The 17448-nt window shown below is 43.1% G+C and overlaps 1 protein-coding gene across 1 annotated transcript in view; it reads left to right on the forward strand.

The window, feature by feature from the left end:
• The window catches only part of XYLT1 (xylosyltransferase 1), a 183574-nt gene that overhangs the window by 81661 nt on the left and 84465 nt on the right, over positions 1–17448 (forward strand). Inside the window, exon 2 of the mRNA XM_032704234.1 lies at positions 8440–8968. Within this exon, the coding sequence (XP_032560125.1) occupies positions 8440–8968 (529 nt within the window). The remainder of the gene's footprint in view (positions 1–8439; positions 8969–17448) is intronic.

Genomic DNA, 17448 nt, shown 5'->3' on the forward strand with positions numbered 1-17448 from the left:
ATGGATATGTGCTTTCACAGCTCCCTCTAGCAGTATTCCCAACTTTTTAATAACCACATGAACATTTTACATTACTGTTGATACTATACGGTTTTTCATACAGCTGCTGTGCTAAGATGGAACAAATGTGAAAATCTGTTTGGTCTCTTGAGAGATACAATATTATTTTACTCCCTAATCTAAATCACTCTGAAAGTAAGTCACATGTTAGGAAAAAAAAAAAGAAAAACTCTTTTGAGAAAAGCAGCCAAAGTTTTAAAGCTGTTTTCATTTGATTTCAAACCAGAATATTCTCCCTTAGTGTATGTATGCAAAAAGGGATAAAAGCAGCTTCTAATAATGATGTTTTTATGATGTTGTTTCGAGTGTTTTAGAACACCCTGCTGAAACTGATTTTAGGAAAAAATAAAAATGAGTGGCAACATTTTTGAAAAGGAAGGGAAAAATAATCATCCAAACAATCACTTACCAGTGCAGATGTTCCAGCACAGGATCCCTTGTGCACTTTGTGGTGGTCCATCTGTTACTCTGGATTGAAACACAAGTGTTGCAGTAGTTTTGGGATAGCTGTGCCTGTAAGTATCTGTTAGCACTGAACCTGAAGGACTCGTGCTTTTTCAAATATCGGAATCGCCCTTTTAACCCAAACAATTGCTTTTTCTCAAAATCCTTTTACATAACAGAAAGCACTGTGTTTGAACTAATTACATCTTTCATCTTTACCAGCTTGCAAGTCAATAAACTTGTTTTCACCTTTTGCATCTCCCTTTTTAGGGAAAGGCATAAAGTAACAAATTTCTCACAAAATATTTCTCACAAGTCTTCAACCACTGAAAATTCAAGTACAATGTACTTATTACAGCAAAGCGGAAAAACATATGGAAAAATATAACTAACATCTGCTGCCTTTCCTCCATCTGCTCTCCTTGGCCCTGCTTTTGTTCAAACCTGCCAAAAGTACTCGTTTTCCAAGGGTCTTGTGGCACATCAGCCACATCTTCGATTAAAGTTCCTAATTTCTTGTTTGTTTTGGTGTTGTGGCAGAGTGTCTGCTCTGCATCCGTGTGGCTGCACAACGACTTCAGGCAGAGCAGTGGTGGTTCTGTAGTTTGACAGATGTGGATGTGGTAGGACAGGTGACAATGGGGTGAGCTCTGGATCCAGAGTTCATTTTGTATCAGCAGGGTCCTGCCCTACCTGGGACAGCACCTCCCTTCACCCAGTGGCCTTCTGAGCTGTTGAAATGAGGATCTGAGGGATGTTGAAAGCTGTGCTGTTGAGCACAGGAGATGATCCCTGCTGTGGTGCTCAGCCTCTGGACCATGGTGGGCTGCAGCACACAGGGGAGGTGCCCAAAGCTCCTGTAGCCAGCAGTGTGTCAGCCCCACACACTTGATCATCCTGGCAATGGGCTCACTTGGTTTGCCAGTGGGAAGGGAGGCAGGATCTAACCCATTCTCCCACCTGCCTCAGCAATTCTCTGCTGTGATTTTTCTTTAATTATTATCATTCTGATGGTGACCATCCTTCTGTATGCATTTAGCAGAACAGGGAGCGTTTAGACATTTCCAGGAAAATGCCCTGTGGTTTTACTTTACAGTGATGGAGAAAAATGTTTTTTCTTGGACTCTTGCAGAAAAGATTTGAGTGAAGCTGCTTCCCAGGATGGATTTGGGAACCAGCCATGGAGCTGAATTTGACATGCTCTTTATTTTGGCAGCCTGTAGCTGCCCGTGGAATGGGTAGTCTGAAAAGTTTCTTCAGCTATGTGCCAAGGGAGATGGATGCCCAGCTGTTTCAAAAAAAATGGGATGAATTCAGATTTTGAGCCCACTGAAGCATAAGGAATATTTATAATTTCTACTCTTGTTCTCAAGACCATAGTGTAAAGTTTGTAGTTCTGAAGGCAAAAGGTTTTGATTTCAACTAAGAAGCAGTCCTCAAATGCACAAAGGCGAGAGGAGGAAAAACAGATTTAATCCAGCAGCAGTCCTGGCTTGTAGAGATGCCATCTTCTGACAATTGGAAGGTGTCGTTACTGAATAATTAACAGGCAGTGCAAAATAATATGTCACAGAGCTGTGATTAATATTGAACAGAAAGTTTTTTTAATTATCTTCTCATAGTGCTGTTTAAATTCTTCTTGGTCACAGGACAGGTAAGATAGATGGTCCCATAAAAGCTGACCGGGTCTCTTTGAGGCTTTGACATACAATGCAGATTTTGAAGCTGTTCCCCACCTCCTGGAGCTGTGAGCTGATTTGGGTCCTGCAGCCAGACACTCACCCCAGCAAGGACACAATATGCCTGCACCAGCTCTGGGCACCTCAGTCGTGTGTGATCCTTCATGACTGCCCAGTCACTGCATATTTTCACCTGAGGTCAATAATTGTGATGTGCTTTGTTATGTGACGAGGAAAAATACGTATGTTTTTGTAGTACAGGTCTTAGATTTATACCTGGCCCTCAAGGCCAGCACGTCCAGTACTTTGTATTTAGAGAAAGGTCTGTGTGTTTTGTTCTTGCTCAATGTGTGTATATGCATATTTTTGGTTTGTTTTGCTGTGTCTTTAAAAGGTACCATGCTTTGCCAAGAGAAGAATATGAGAATATGTTCTCAGTACAAAAAGACAGCAAATCCTTCCATGCTGGAGAGAAAATCAGTTGTGAGATAAACTGAAGCTGTGAACATTTACCATTCAGGGCTTGATTGCACATGGTCCATCCATCTGGGTGGTATTTATAGGACTTGGTTGATGCAGAAATCATACGATGAATAACTTTTCCCGAGAATGGAGCATTTTCTTTTTGTCAGGAGGAAACGCTCTGTACAATGCAATGAACATCTCTCACAGATAAATGCAAGCTCTTATTGTGTGCCTTTGTGAACTGATTAAGGTTTTCTTTAACTTTCCATACAAAGCCTCTACAAAAGGAGCCTTCTAACAGCACTGTGCTTCTGCAGGTGTGTAGCAGGTGATGCTGGAGCAGTGCCCACCTGCACGGTGTGGGCTCTTCCCCTTGGCTTTGGTGTCCCAAGCTGGATCCCTCAGCGTCCCCTTGCTGTCTGCAGAGCTGGTGCACAGCAGTCTGCTATGTTTGAGTCTCTGCCGATTTAAATGCACGTTAGGTTATCTCTCTGAAAGCAGGTTTGAAATTGGTCGGGTGTTGGCTTTTTGCACATTGCAAAAATGAGCAGTCATTGCCTAATCCCTGGCTGTTGGCAGAGCACTCCTTCCAGGGGCGGTCAGGAACTGTGCAAGTTGGTACCTGATGGCTTTGTAGTGTCTGCTGGTCTTACAGCTAGATACCCCCCAGAGAATGTGCTGGCATGTTAGAGTTTTCTCTTGGCCAGTATTGCTACCATAGCCTTTAACCTCCAGCCTTTAACACACAGAACATGAGAATTTGTGACCTACATTATCTAAACTGGGCAATCCCAAATTCATCTTTATGCTTGAGTGTGCTTAACTCAGATGCAAATGTAGTTGACAGATGCAAGTGAGAAATGTATGGAGAGAGGCAGTCTGCAGGTATGTAACCTTACCTGGCTGAGCTGGTGTGAGTTGTACCTGCAGAAGCCTCAGAAAGTGTTAACAGGCTGTCATTACAATCCCTTTGTCATTACAGACAGCTGTAAAGTTCTTCAGAGTTCTCTGTATTTGTGCTAGGTGGAGTGAGCAGCACCTGCTGTTGTTGGGTCTGCAGTAGGTTACAGCAGCAATTTATTCCATGGTTTTCTTATTAGATTGCAAAGTCTCTGCAGAAACACAGGCTTTCCTTCCTGAGACAGATGAGACTTTGAACTCAGACTCACAGTACCTGAGCCCCAGACCCTCAATCAGTGTAGATATAGTAGCTAATATACCAAAGAGCACACACTGTGTCTGACAAACTTTAATAAAACACATTAAAGTTGGAGTTTGGAGAATTAAGATCTGCATGTTCAACAAGCAGCAGAATTTGGAGCAGAATTCAAACTCTCTCCTTACATAAAATGGCTCTGAGCTTAAAATGTTATTTTTGCATTAATGTTATAATATTATTTTTAGCATCAATGGCAATCAGTATGTAATTGGCAGTGATCTCATGTACACTCCTGGGTACAGACTGTTCTTTCCCAGTTTCAGAGAATTTGCTTGTTATTGCTGAATTGCAGGCACAGAAGAGGCCCCACAGTCATTAAAACTCTCCCTGACAGGGCTCTTGCCATCGAATACTCAGCAGTTAACCTCTCTGTGTGTCTTCTGATGAAGTTAGGACAGAAAATTTCTGTTTGTGGAAATCCTTCTCTTAGGTCTGTGTTCGATGATACACATCCACAATGTCACACTTCATCTTTGAAATATGGTGCTGCAAAGTGAAGGAAACTCTCCAGAGATTTCTTTTTAGCACCTTCCAGTACCTAAAGGGGCTACAAGGAGCTGGAGGGGGACTTCTACAAAGGCATGGAGTGATAGGACAAGAGGAAAGGGCTTTAAACTGACAGAGGGTAGGACTGTAGGAGAGGCACAGTTGAAATGTGTGCTCTTGGGTGGCACGTGTTGTGTTTGACACCTTATAGTACTGAGTAATGTAGTAGGGTAGCCTCTCAAATGAGTTGACTTTTGATAGATCCTCCTCTGATCTGTGTCTGTTCTAGAGAGATTTGGTCTGTTGCAAAGACCAAAATGGTGCTTTCCCTAATAACTTCTTTGTGTGTTCTTTGGATGAGATCGATACAAAACAAAAAGAGCAGTGTTTGGTGTTGGTTTGAAAATAATGCTTTCATCTTTGACTGTGGACACATACAGGCTATATTAATAGGCTCTCTGCTTCTCATTTGGTCCTGGGATAGCCTTCCATTTTTTCAGTGATTTGCAAGCATAGAGATAAGGAGGTGCTACTAACAAATAGATAAAAGTTGAGAAAAATGATGATTCAGATGGTGAACCCACTGATGTCTGTGCTATGGTACTGTCAGAACTGGGATTGCCTGGTTTCCAGATCATCTTTCTGCAAGATGACTTTGTCCTGTCTTGAGTGTCTCAGACATCCATGACAAAGTCTGCAGTTAATCCAGCACTGTAAAAATAAAATACTGCAGAGCAAGTAAAACCCATCTTCCTGCAGGCAGCTGAAAACCAGATGTGCTGCTATTGTTTGTACCCCTGAACTTCACAAATGAACACAACTTATTGTCAGCAGCTGCTGCTGTTCTAAGCTCAGAGTGCTGAGTTTCATTTCCTCTGCACTGCAAATGTGTGCGTTCTGCTGTCACGTCTGGAGCCTATCTTGAAATCATTATACTGTAAAAATCATGCTTGGCTTTGGTGACAGCAATCGAGAGAGAAAAGCAAATTAGAGATGGGTGGAGGTTTTGGTTTTGTGGCATTTTACACTTGCACCAACAGGTGTGGGATCGCGTGAGGCTGGATTTCACTGTCCAGCTGGGGTATTTGTTACATGTCCTTATTTTTCAATGTATATCTATAGCTCTTGGTTTTACAGTTGTTGTACAGACCCTGCTTTATTTTTAGTCCCTGCTCCTCCCAAAGAGATGTCCCTGCAGACACTGGGTGTCCTCCTGTGGGGAGGTTTTGTCGTGTTCACTGTCCCTGCAGGCAGGGAAGAGTTACAGCCGAGCTTCATTTTGTGTCTGCCTTTGAAGCATTTAGAATTCATTTGTTATTTCAGATTCCAGCATGTAGACTTGGAAAAGCATTTCCCAGAGGGGGCAAAGCACTTGAAGAAGGAAAACAGTTTAAAGAGGTGAACTGCACACCAGTAAATCTGCTGTTTACTTTGCTTTTTTCTCCTGAGGTTTCCCCACAGCTTTCTGCTGCTCTGTGCCAGCGTAGTGCACCAGCCAGGTGGGATCACTGCTGCAGAGCCCGCAGCTGCAGCCTCTGGCAGTCCCAGGGAAGCTGCACAGCTTGTCCAGCACTCCTGTGTGCAGGGTTGGTAACATGGAGAGCAAAGATCCCGATGGAAACACCACACAGATATTATGTCAGATGCTGTTTGAAACAGAAACGGGCCCTCACCTCATCTTTTGGCACTTTGTCAAACTCCAGAGTTTCGGATGGGGCAGGAGGGCAGAGTGTGGGCAAGGCTGTGTGCTCCTGGGAACATGAGGGGGGGGTGTGCCTGCTGTTCTGGTTCAGGCCAATGTCTCATTTGTGGGGTAATAATTACCACAAAAAAAACCAACAGTGAACACCTCCTCTCCCTTCTTTGCCCCTTTATAAACATGCATTTGCTGTACAGATCAGGATTTAGGGGGGTGTAGCCAGGTGGGGATTGGTCTTGTCTCCCAGGTAACAAGTGACTGGACAAGAGGAAATGAGCTCAAGTTGTGCCAGGGAAGATTTGGGTTGGATATTAGGAAAATTTTAATCATGGAAAAGGGTTGTCAAGCCCTGGCACAGGCTGCCCAGGGCAGTGGTGGAGTGACAGTCCCTGGAGGGATTTAAAAGACTTTTAGGTGTGGCACTTGGGGACATGGTTTAGTGGTGGACTTGGCAGTGCTGGGGGAATGGTTGGAGTCCACGATCCTAAAAGTCTTTTTCTACTTAAATGAATCTGTGATTCTGTATTAAATGCTGTTCTTTTCCTCTCCTAAAAAAAAAAAAAAACAAACCACAGAAAAAATAATTTAATTTCGTGTGTGCCCTTAAAATTTGAATTTAAAAAAAAAAATCTTTCTCCCTAAACAAGAAATATATTGTTTGTTTGAAAAATGTTTGCATTTTGTTTGTGAGTTGTTTCCAGGTTTTTTGTGTGGTGTGGGGGGTTTTTTGTGTGTTTGGTTGTTGTTGTTTTTAATTCCTCTGTATTCTGTGTTGGACTGCTAAAGCTAATTGCAAACTGAACATGTTCATGGAGAGAGAATCACTTCATCCACTTACAAAACAACATCTTCTAATGAATGAACTATTCAAACATTTCTCATTGCTGAGCTGCAGAGGTCAAACTGATACTGACTTCCTGCATGGCCTTGGATAAGTCATTATCTCCCTCTCCTTTCTCTGCAAACCCTCACTGTTTAGTTCCTCCCAGAAGAGGTGTGAGAAAGAATTAGCTAATGCTGGTAAAATGTTTTGAATACAAAATGTGATTCACAGGTGCTAAAAGATGATCCCATCAGTCATCATTAGTGATGCTGTCATTTCCCAGCCTCTAATTTTTGGTTAGGTCTTCCACAAGTGGAAAGGAAACAGGACAGACTCAAAAAGTCCATTAATATTTGTATTCCTGTCTTCAGATGTTTTAATAACAATTCATCATTCATTTCATCTGTTACTGATCACTTTTAGAAATGGAGATATTTCCTGGTCTATGGGTCTAAAAATTGTGTCCCTCACTAGCCTGAGAACTGATTTCCATGGTTGGAGTGAAGGCAGCTCAGCCTCACCCACCCCTGGCTGTCCCGTTTGATAGTCATATACACACCTAAGTGCCCCTTGGTTGTGTTCTAGCCTGTCACATCTTTTCTAGAGTAGATTGCCCTGTTCTCTGCTGTCTCTCACACTCTGTGAGAATCCTCCCTTTTCTTTGCTGTTGTAAACATCAACACCTGTGCTGTTGATGAGCAAGGACAAGTTCCCATGGTAATAGGTCTCCACCTGTCACAGGGGTGAAATTGTGAAGCAAAACCTTATTCTGCTGCAGATAGATTTTTTCCATCCTTTTCCTTTATATGATATATTTTAAATGTTGCAACATTATGGGCTGTGTATTTATCAGAGAGTACCCAGTGTGGAGAAGAGGAACATGGTGGTTAAGAGCCAACACCTGAGCCTGGCTCTGACCCTCCCGGGGAGCCAAAGTATCTGCAGCTGCTCACACAGGGCTTGTTGCTCCCACAAATTCCCACCTGCAGGAAGCCTGCAGTGCACCCACTCAATGGGAACGCTTCTCTGAAGTTCTAGTATGTAGAAACTGGGAAAAAAAATAAGATTGGGAGGGGTTTGGTTTGTAGCAAAGTTACTTCACTGGAAGAAAGGTCAGGCTGTAGTCCTGTGGTCAGGTGGTGCTTTCTGCAGAGGCATGGGGCAATTCCTGGGATACCAAACTGCAGTTGTTATCACAAGGAGAGAAGGAAAGCTCTGAAGGACCTGCTCTCGCTCCACTGAAACCTGTGTGGGTTTTGTCATTGATATTTCATGGTGTCAGGGCAAAGTGTCTGGCTAATCACTGCTCACAAACCTAAAACACCCCTGCTCCATCTGAGGTGAGGATTGAACTCTGGCCCAGTGAGGAAGGGGGTGCCTGTGTGGGTGACTTGGGCAGCTCAGAAGCCTCTTAGCTCTGTCTTTCTGCTATGAATCCTAACGTGGGGATTTTTTGCAGTATGTTGGATTGTAATTGATTTGTGTTGTCATGTAAGAAATGCTTGTAATGCATGGGATATGACTATTTTAGTAAGATGAGTATAATTTTTCTCCCCATTTATAGGATGGCTATTTTTCCCACCGACCGAAAGAGAAAATGCGAACAGACAGCAATAATGAAAATTCAGTCCCCAAGGACTTTGAAACTATTGATAACAGTAACTTTGCTCCCAGGACTCAGAGGCAAAAACACCAGTCTGAGCTGGTGAAAAAACCCCTTAGCAAGCAAAAGGAGCACTTGAGAAAGAAACTGGAAGAGGAAAAGATGAAGGAGAACTTGCTGCTGGGGAAGAACTCCAATGAGGTGGTGCAATTCAGTGATCACCCCGGAAAAAACAGCAGCAACAACAACAACAATCTGAAGGAGATTGACACGTCTCCCAAAGAGCATCTTTTAAAAAAAATTGAAAACAGCTCCCCTGAACTGAAATACGACCAACCACCCAAGTGTGAGGTCACGGGCAAAGAGGCAATCTCAGCCATGTCCCGCTCTAAGTCTAAGCAGTGTCGCCAGGAGATCGCGGATGTGTATTGTCAGCACAAGGTCGGGAAGCTGATGCCGGAGAAGGTGACGCGTTTCTGTGCCCTGGAGGGTAAGTTGGGAGATGGTGAAGGAGAAATAACACAATGTCTCGGGGGAAGGACTCTGTGTGTTTGAAATGGCCTTCTGATGAGAAAAATGGCTTTATCGCAGGAGTGTGCAATGGACTTAGCCCATGAAAACGAGGGAGGGTTTGGCGGTGTTTTAAACAGGGAATTACATGGATGTTACAAGATCCTTGGTAGATTCCTACAGAATATTTTTTCACTTCCTCTACATTTTTATCACACAATGTGATCTGGGTATTCAGCTGCTACTCCTGTTTCTTTCAGTTCTTAGTCTACAGACAGAGAAGTGTAGCCAAAGTCTGGTTATTCTGCGCAGGAGTTTTGTGCTTTTTAGCGATCGGGGAACAGCCATTGTGAATTTTGGTGCTTCATGCTAACCAGTAAATGAGTGGCATTGATGTTATGGCCATATGGCTATTTTTCTGGCACAGCGGAGTCCTAAGCATTTTGATAACCCCAGTAATTATCAGAAGTATAGTAAAAAAAAAATTCCAAAAGCATGGAGAAAATCCAATTTTGTGGCTGACTTCTATTTTTAACGTTCTTGAATCAGCAAAAGTTATTTTCAAAATCACTGCTGTAGAGAGTCAGTTACCTCTGCTGGCCTAAGCCAAGCTTTGATTTGTTGCCTTTGGTTTCTCCATGCCATCAGATCACAAGTTACCTCTCAGCTTGCTGTCAGTTTGCATTTCTGAGCTGACCTTTTCCTACTTTTCAGAGACTGCTTCATGTGTCACCATTCGTCAAGCTATAAGCTCCCCACAGAGCAAAGTGCCTTTTAAAAAAAGAAAAAGCATTGATCAGTTGATCAAAGTGGATATTGATCAAGGAGCAGCATTATCCACAGCAGCATTTGTTTATACAACAGTCCAGAGTCCCCACCCTGTAAGTGGCACTTCAGCCCATGCACAGAAGGATGTGCTGATGCCTTTGGCTGAGCTGAAAGTGCAGAGGGACTTTTACAAACTAGAGAATAGGTCTTGCTTTGAGATTATGGAGTAAACGTGGTGAGCCACTGGGACTAGGGGATGTTTAGTTTCTTTCATTAGGAATATTTAGTTACATCCTTTAACCCCCACGGTACCTCTTTATTGCACCATCACAAAGCAGTGGGTGCTATAGGGTGATTTCAGTGTGGTGGAGAGGATGATCCATGTTGCTATTGCCTAAATTAGGAGGTTAAATTCCCTGTACAGACAGTGGAAAAGAAGAAGTGCCCCAGAGAATGTTTCCAAACAAGCACCATGTAATAAGATTCTTAGGTTTTTAATTTAGATGGTGCACGTTACCAGGATGAATGGTGTGACCACCCCATTCCCCACCCCAATGCATCTATGGCTGTTCTGTTTTGTTTTTTACCATGTCTCTTTTGGTGTTTTTTCTCCCTCTCTTATCATGGTAATGCTCCAAGTTTTTAAGCTGGATGGGCAGACATTGGAGACCAAGAATTAATGGAGCAGGTAGAAGACTTAGTGTTCAGTGGGAAGATGGGAAGAGAAACAACAAAGGCAGCACAAGTTGAAGGGGAGATAAAAAGGACAGCAGAGAATTAAGAATTTAGCAAAACCAGACATCAGTGACAGGCTGAGCATCAGTGAGTACCCCTGGGTATCCCTGAGGTCTCAGTGAGGTGCTAAAGGTGGAATTCATGGTGAAAAACATGTCCTTGTCATCCTTCCCTCTTCCTTCCTAATGACAGGGCAGTCAGCTCTGGTTTGTTGATGGAGGTCAACACCTTGCAGACACTGTCCTACACTTTTTGGGATCAAGGACATGTCTTAGTAATGTAATCAATGCTATATACCTTGTGTAGAGTAAATGCATCACATATACAAATATGCAAGTGATATCCTGGAGGGAGCTGGAAGATGTATTGTCATCAGTGTGGGCATACACTGCAACTGTGCAATTTTGCACACACCTATGATTCCATCCCCTGCCTGGTAATCTTGTCTCCCAGGGATACAGGGTGACTTTCCAGAAGTTTTAAAAAAATGCCATTCTTAAAACCAGGTTTCTCAAGAAATATTTATTGCTTCTTTTTAAATACAGATTTTATCTCTTATGCCCTGCAGCTGGGATAATACTGTGGTCTTAGAACCAAGTGCAGTGTTGCATTTTACACTTGAAGCCTTTCAGCATGTATGTACATAGGACATTGGTATAAATCCTTTAGTTGTAATAAGACATAGTGAAACGTTCAGGAAACCTGGGAGCTACAAACATGACTAGAGAAATGAAGAAGTTGTTCAACTATGGTTAATTTAGGCAAAACTCATGTGGTATGGATATATACCACATTAAAAAAATTAAGTGTAAAAAGACTGTGTGTAAAATTTTTAGCTTTGCACAGCTAGAGTTTCCTTTAGTTTTTTATTTTAGGCAATGATACTTGTTTGAAAAGAATAATTGAGGGACATCTTAACTTAGCCAGATGGATATGTGTGGAAAATGTTTTCTTTGCCTCAAGGTTATTTTCTGCTGCCCATGCTGACAGCTGAAGTTAACCACTTCAACTGCCAGATTTCCTTACAGCAAGTCTGGACCTCCTGTATTCCATATGAGGTTGCTCTAGAGCTGATTTGGGAGCTTTGCTGTGGGGAAGTGATAGTGCCAGCAGCATATTGAACGGGTCATGAGTTGCTTATGCAGGAAGCACCAATGCAGGAGCAGACTGGGACATCAGACCTATGGAGGGATCCAGCCTTTGAAGTCATTTTTCAAATGTCTGAATACAGTACTATCAAGACAGTCACGTGGGAACCCCAAAACTAAGGGTGTCCAGTACCTACTGGAAGGCCTTAGATGTATAGAACTTGGTAGGTCCCTTGAATTTTACAGCCCTGTTCAAGATACATTATCTGAGTTAAAAGTGTTGTGGTCCCATCTCTCTCCCCCCACTGTAGAACATAAATACTGCTGTCGTTCATTCACAGGGTGGCTCCGTCCCTGGGACTTCATCAGCTCTGGGGGTCCTTGAAAGGAGTTGAACTTGGTTAGGAGATGTTTCTGAAGCACTGGCCGTCAGCTTTTGGGGATGTAAGACACCCACTGTTAGGATTGCTGGTAGGGGGAGGTGTGGGCAGGAGGCCTTGCTACTTTATGCATTAAAAAAGCTACATGCTGTTTGTCAGCAAAAGTCAGACAGTGGGGGCCTGAGTCTGTGTTCAACCTATGAGTGTTGTTCCCTTCAGTTTTGTTTGAAAAAATGTTTCCTGTCTGTTTTCAGCAGAGCTGTGAAGTATAAATATTTATGCGTTTGGAGCAGCACATTCATCCATTATCCCAACATATAAACATGTTCCCAGTGCTGTGGTTTCCATTGAGATGTCATCCATTGTTTAATCCCCTTGGATCTTGTCTCAGCTGATCAAAACCACAACGTTGCTAAGTGTAGCTATCAGTCATGGGCATGACTCCATCCAACTGGATTGTCATAAATGTTAAGTGATGTTCACTTGGGTGGTTATCAACGGGAACTGTTGATCGTACAAGCTGTTTCTTTTTTAAATATTTTATTGTTTCCAAAGGCAACAGGCAAAGGAAGTTGATTATAACTATCTCCAGTGTATAAAAGAAAGAATTGTTGTAAGCCAAGAGCATGATATTCACTACTTGTTCGACATGCAGGTGTTTTCCTCTGGGGGCTGCAGTCCCTCTAAGGGCATTGCTTCTGAAGTAGCAGAACAGGACAGGGTAGCTTTACCAGTTATCTGACTTGCAGAGCACATGAGATGGCATTTCCCAGCAAGCTGGTCCTAAAAACAGGGCACAAATGTTATGGAATAGGAGATCGGTGTCAAAGGCTTTAGGTGCAGCCTTATCCAAAGTCTTGGCTGAGATCAGGACAGCAGGCAGCTTGAAAGTCTCCCTTCACTTGTAATGGAATGTTTGGAGTTTTTAGGAGTGTGTTTTGGGGACAATGCAGTCAGCAAATGTAAAAGGGGGAATGTAGATACAGCACAAGGTTAGATGAGGAAAGGGCAAATCCAGTCCTGTGCAGGTTGAGAAGAGCGTACAGGGAGACATCCTTTGGGGAGTTCATTTCTTCTCAGGAGACATGATATGGAGGTCATCAACCTGTGGGCAATGTGGCAGATTGTTTCCTTGAGGGGGCCACTGTCAGCCTAGTCCTGTACAGGCCAGACTGGGGACACTGATTCCTGTGGTGTGACAGATTCGCTTCTGCTCACCAAAGCTGTTGGTGGATGTGGACCAGCTACCTCCCTTCTTTGTCTGTCATCACACATGGCCCTCCTCTTGTGCAGGGGTACGGGGAAGAAGCAGAAATTTAAATGTGAATTCTTGGCTCTGAAATAAGCTTCACTCTGTACCTAGATAAAATGCTCTTTGACAAAGCACAAGTGACCTGATCTGCTGCCAGCAGAATCTCATATTGCCATGGACAGGAGCACAGTCCCAGAATGACCACTGTGACCCTGACCACGACTGCTGAGATTGCTGCCCAACAGCAGTGGGCAGCAATGCAGTTACAGTTATACAACTCCACATTTAAACATGATACTGAAGTTGTGATTTGTGCTTACAGTCTTCTTTTTGCAATGGAAGTAGCCCAGCTGCTGACCCGCTGGCTGGGTTCAGTCCCCGGGTTCTCTGGTTTTCACTTCCATGTGGATGGTGGTAGTTTGTAGCTCTGAATCCCTTGCCTTGTGAGTTTGCTGGATGGACGTGCAGCACAGTTCCTCCTTAGTCATTGGCACCAGATCCACGAGTCATCGTAGGCACCGTGCCAAGTGGTGTCTGCACCAGGCCTCCTCTGGGCCACCTCCTCTGGGCTACCATATCCCTAGGGGAGACTCTGGCCTAATCCTTATCATTAATAACCCAACTGGGTTTATTCTTGACCCAAATCTATGGCTTTAGATAGACTGAAGGTATGTAGCAGGGTTTTTTGAGGGGTGTTTTCTAAGATGTAGTTCTGGTGAAAGAAAAGTCCCTAGGAAAGCAGAAGGCCTTAAGTGAGCCTGATTTATTTCCCTTTGGCTCTTCTGTTGTCTTTTCTTAGTTTTTAAATCAAACAGGTTTACCACTGCCTTCATCCCTGTGGAGTAAACCCAGCTTATAATAAAGTAGGAAGATAATCAAGGTACCCTCATTCCACATCATTCATCAGACTGCCTTCTCCCTGGTTGCTTATTGATAATGCTGCTCTGGCACATCGAAGCAAGAGCTTTCAGCTTCTTACAGGCTACTGAGAAGAAAATTTTCCATTTCATTTTAGAAAACACAGCCTCTTGGTTTTCAAACTGAGAGAAAAGGGCTCTGAAGCTCTGTTTACCAAATAATACACACAGGTAATAGCAATCTGAATGTCTATAGTGTTTTTATCTGACTACTTCAAAGCACTCAACAGAAAGAGCTGTGATTCGCAGGGAGGGAGAGGATAAGCCACTAAGATACCAAATACTTATGGGGTGGAGCAGAGCTGTTCTTTAAGGTATGGAAATGAGAGTATACTCTATAAAATTTTAAAAGAATGGGACCTGTAACTGAGCAAATAGAGGATTTCATCCACTCAATATGCATGTCCACACGCACAGTGACGTAGAGACATTTGATTTGTTTAGCTTTTAAGTGTTTGGCAGTGCATTTCTGGTCTCGCTGGGTTTGATCTACAGATCATTGAACCTCAGATTTGTCTTTTTCTGCTGGTTTCAGGATTCCAAATGACATTGGCTGCTGCTGCTTTTCTGTGTGGTTAATCCATTAGTGTGACAGAATGACTGTGGTGAGCTATACAGGGTTTAAGGAGCCTGCAAGAGCCACTGCACATGCAGCCCAGACAGCGGTTTAATTTGCTGCACCACAGATGACTCTGGTTGCAATAAATTTATTGTGAGTAGACTAATTGCAAAATAACCCTAATTGAGTAGTTATCGGCGAACAACATCCTGTGGAACAAAACTGCTTACAATTAATAGCATTTAAGCCATACACTGGTATTCTGCAGAATGCTGAGATGTAATTACACCGTGTACAGAGATTGTGTACTGTTCTGGAAACCATGTTTCCAGCACTACTTTCATTATGAAGGGCCATTTCAAGATTCAGTATTTGCATTTTAGGCGAAATTAATTTATGAAGTAACTCATGTGTTTCTCCCCTCACATGTGTGAAGCAGAGCCTACTCTAATAAAATGAGTGAAGCTGTGGCACTTAAAGGAGAAAAATGAGATCTCAGGAAGAATGTCTGTGGCCAGTGATTCTCAGATTTTTATTATGGCCACATGTGTAAGTTTGGGTAGTTAAAATTAGGATGTAAGTAATAATGCAGTATATCATTTACGTGATGAAAATGCATGTCAGTGCTGGGACCCAAAGTGCACATCAGTCTGCCAGCCTTGCTGTGGGTGACCAGTGCCCTCTGGTCGTTTGAAGGGAGCGATGGGGCAGCCTTGATGTAAGAGCTACTAAACACTTCCCCCTGCTCACAGCTGGGTTTTTGTATGGCAGGAGGGCCTAAATGAATGAATGATCCTTAGAAACTGCATCTGGCCAGTGGGTCAGAAACTGGACAATTTTCTTTGCAGAAGGAAGGTGTGTGCACACCTTGTAAGGGAACCGGAATTGCTGGAAATGTCCTTGTGGCATCCCAAATTAGGGTGACGTGGTTTTTTCACCTCCCCGCCTCTCTGGGACAGCTGCAACATTGAGGACAGGGGCTGATGTTTCTAAGGATGTGTGAGCTTGTGGTGTTGCAGAACTCAGGGATTTTTCTTTCAAAAATAAGGCTGTTGTGAACACAGGTTGGCTCTGTCAGCGCTGTCTTGCGTACTTTCAGCTTTGGGATTAAAAGAAATTTCAGTGAGAGGAAAACCGTTGGGTGTCTATGACAATTAATCCTTTCATTTAAGTACAGACAGCTCCTATCTAGATCATCTGCAAGTTTAGAAGTGGGAGAATGAGATCAGACTGATGATCCTGTTGTTTTTTTCACGCGATGCTGGTGTCTGGTCACGTTTTCCACGTTAGGCCTGTCTGAACACCTGTGGATCTGGAGGCTGCAGAGTTGGTCCCTGACAGGCTGCAGAAAAACATCTAGGAAATGGCATCTCAAGGAAATGCCGAGAGCAGTGCATGACACAAGGAATGGGGGGCAGAAGGGCTGGAAAATTTATGGTCAGCAGTCCCAGTTCTCACCAAGCCTCTGTTTTGGAAAATGATATCGTTTCATGGAGCATTAAAGGGGGAGCGTGGGCAGGCGTGGGAGAGGATAATGGCTAAGTATGTCCTTGCTGCAAACCTCCTGGGAAGAGAGCATGAGGGTAGCAGAAGCTCAGTGAATATTTTGATAAAGATTACTGTGTATGTACAGAGATGACAGAAGAGTACTTAAGTGATTGTTAATGCTTCCCAGTGATCCTGAAATGTGTGGACAGAGTGTTGGTGGGGAAAGTCAAATGCAACTGTGGCTAAAGAAAATTTTTGGTGCAATTGTACGAGCTGGAGAGGGGCGGGGGATTGGGGAATGAGAAGGACCAAAAAAACCAAACCCAAAACAAACCCACCAAACCCAGCCTCCCCCTGTAGTACATTGAGCCATTCTGGAAACATGATGATTATCATATAAAACAGGTGTTGGACCTCTGGAGTGGACTCGTGGTGTTTTTAGTAGACAGACCCTTAAGAGGAAACACGGCATCTAATTATCTTAATTTCATTCATAGCTAGGCAGGCAGTTGTGCAGATTAGTGCTGAACTGAGTTTGAGTTGAGGTTGCACAAGCAGTCTCAATGTTATATTCTTTCCTAATTTGACTTTGCAACCAGAACAAAACTGTGTTAGAATGTCAATGTTACATAGTAATTGTAATCAAGCAACAGCAACTTTCAGATTAGCTTTTTGGTTTAGGCCTAAAATGTCACCAAGGACACAAGGAGCACAAATTCAGCTCTATCTTTCTAATCATTGCACTTCTGGAAATACCATTACTTAGCAAAGTAGTACTGTATTTTCACAGGAATCTACAGCTGATGAACTCTTATTCTGAGGCTGGGGAAGTGTTATGTTCCAGAAATCCTTGCTATCTGCAGGTCAGGGCTGTCAGAGTTTAGTTTGAAGCCAGTGGCACTGACTGTATTACTAACTGGGGGGAAAAGTATTGACATTTAATTTCACCCACCTGAGCTGAGGCAAAGAATTTTCTCCTGGTGTGGCTTCTTCAGACAAATACCTTAACTTTTTGCAGAGTTTGTTACAGAATTAAGTACATAGTTAAAGGGAATGCACCCCGCTTCAGGCAGGTTTTTGAAAATCTACATTAATTTGATGTATTTTGGGAGTCACTGAGCTTTATGAGATGGGTGGCTGTTTTGTAATGTCTTTCCTTGGAAATGAGGAAGAGCTGTTTAAGAGATCTATTCTGAATTAAAATTCCAGCAATCTAGGCATGAAGCCAATCTTACAGGACATTAATGCCATTTTAAATTCCAAATCATAATTT

This window comes from Chiroxiphia lanceolata, chromosome 16 (genome assembly GCF_009829145.1).
Source record: "Chiroxiphia lanceolata isolate bChiLan1 chromosome 16, bChiLan1.pri, whole genome shotgun sequence".
NCBI classification, from domain to species: domain Eukaryota; kingdom Metazoa; phylum Chordata; class Aves; order Passeriformes; family Pipridae; genus Chiroxiphia; species Chiroxiphia lanceolata.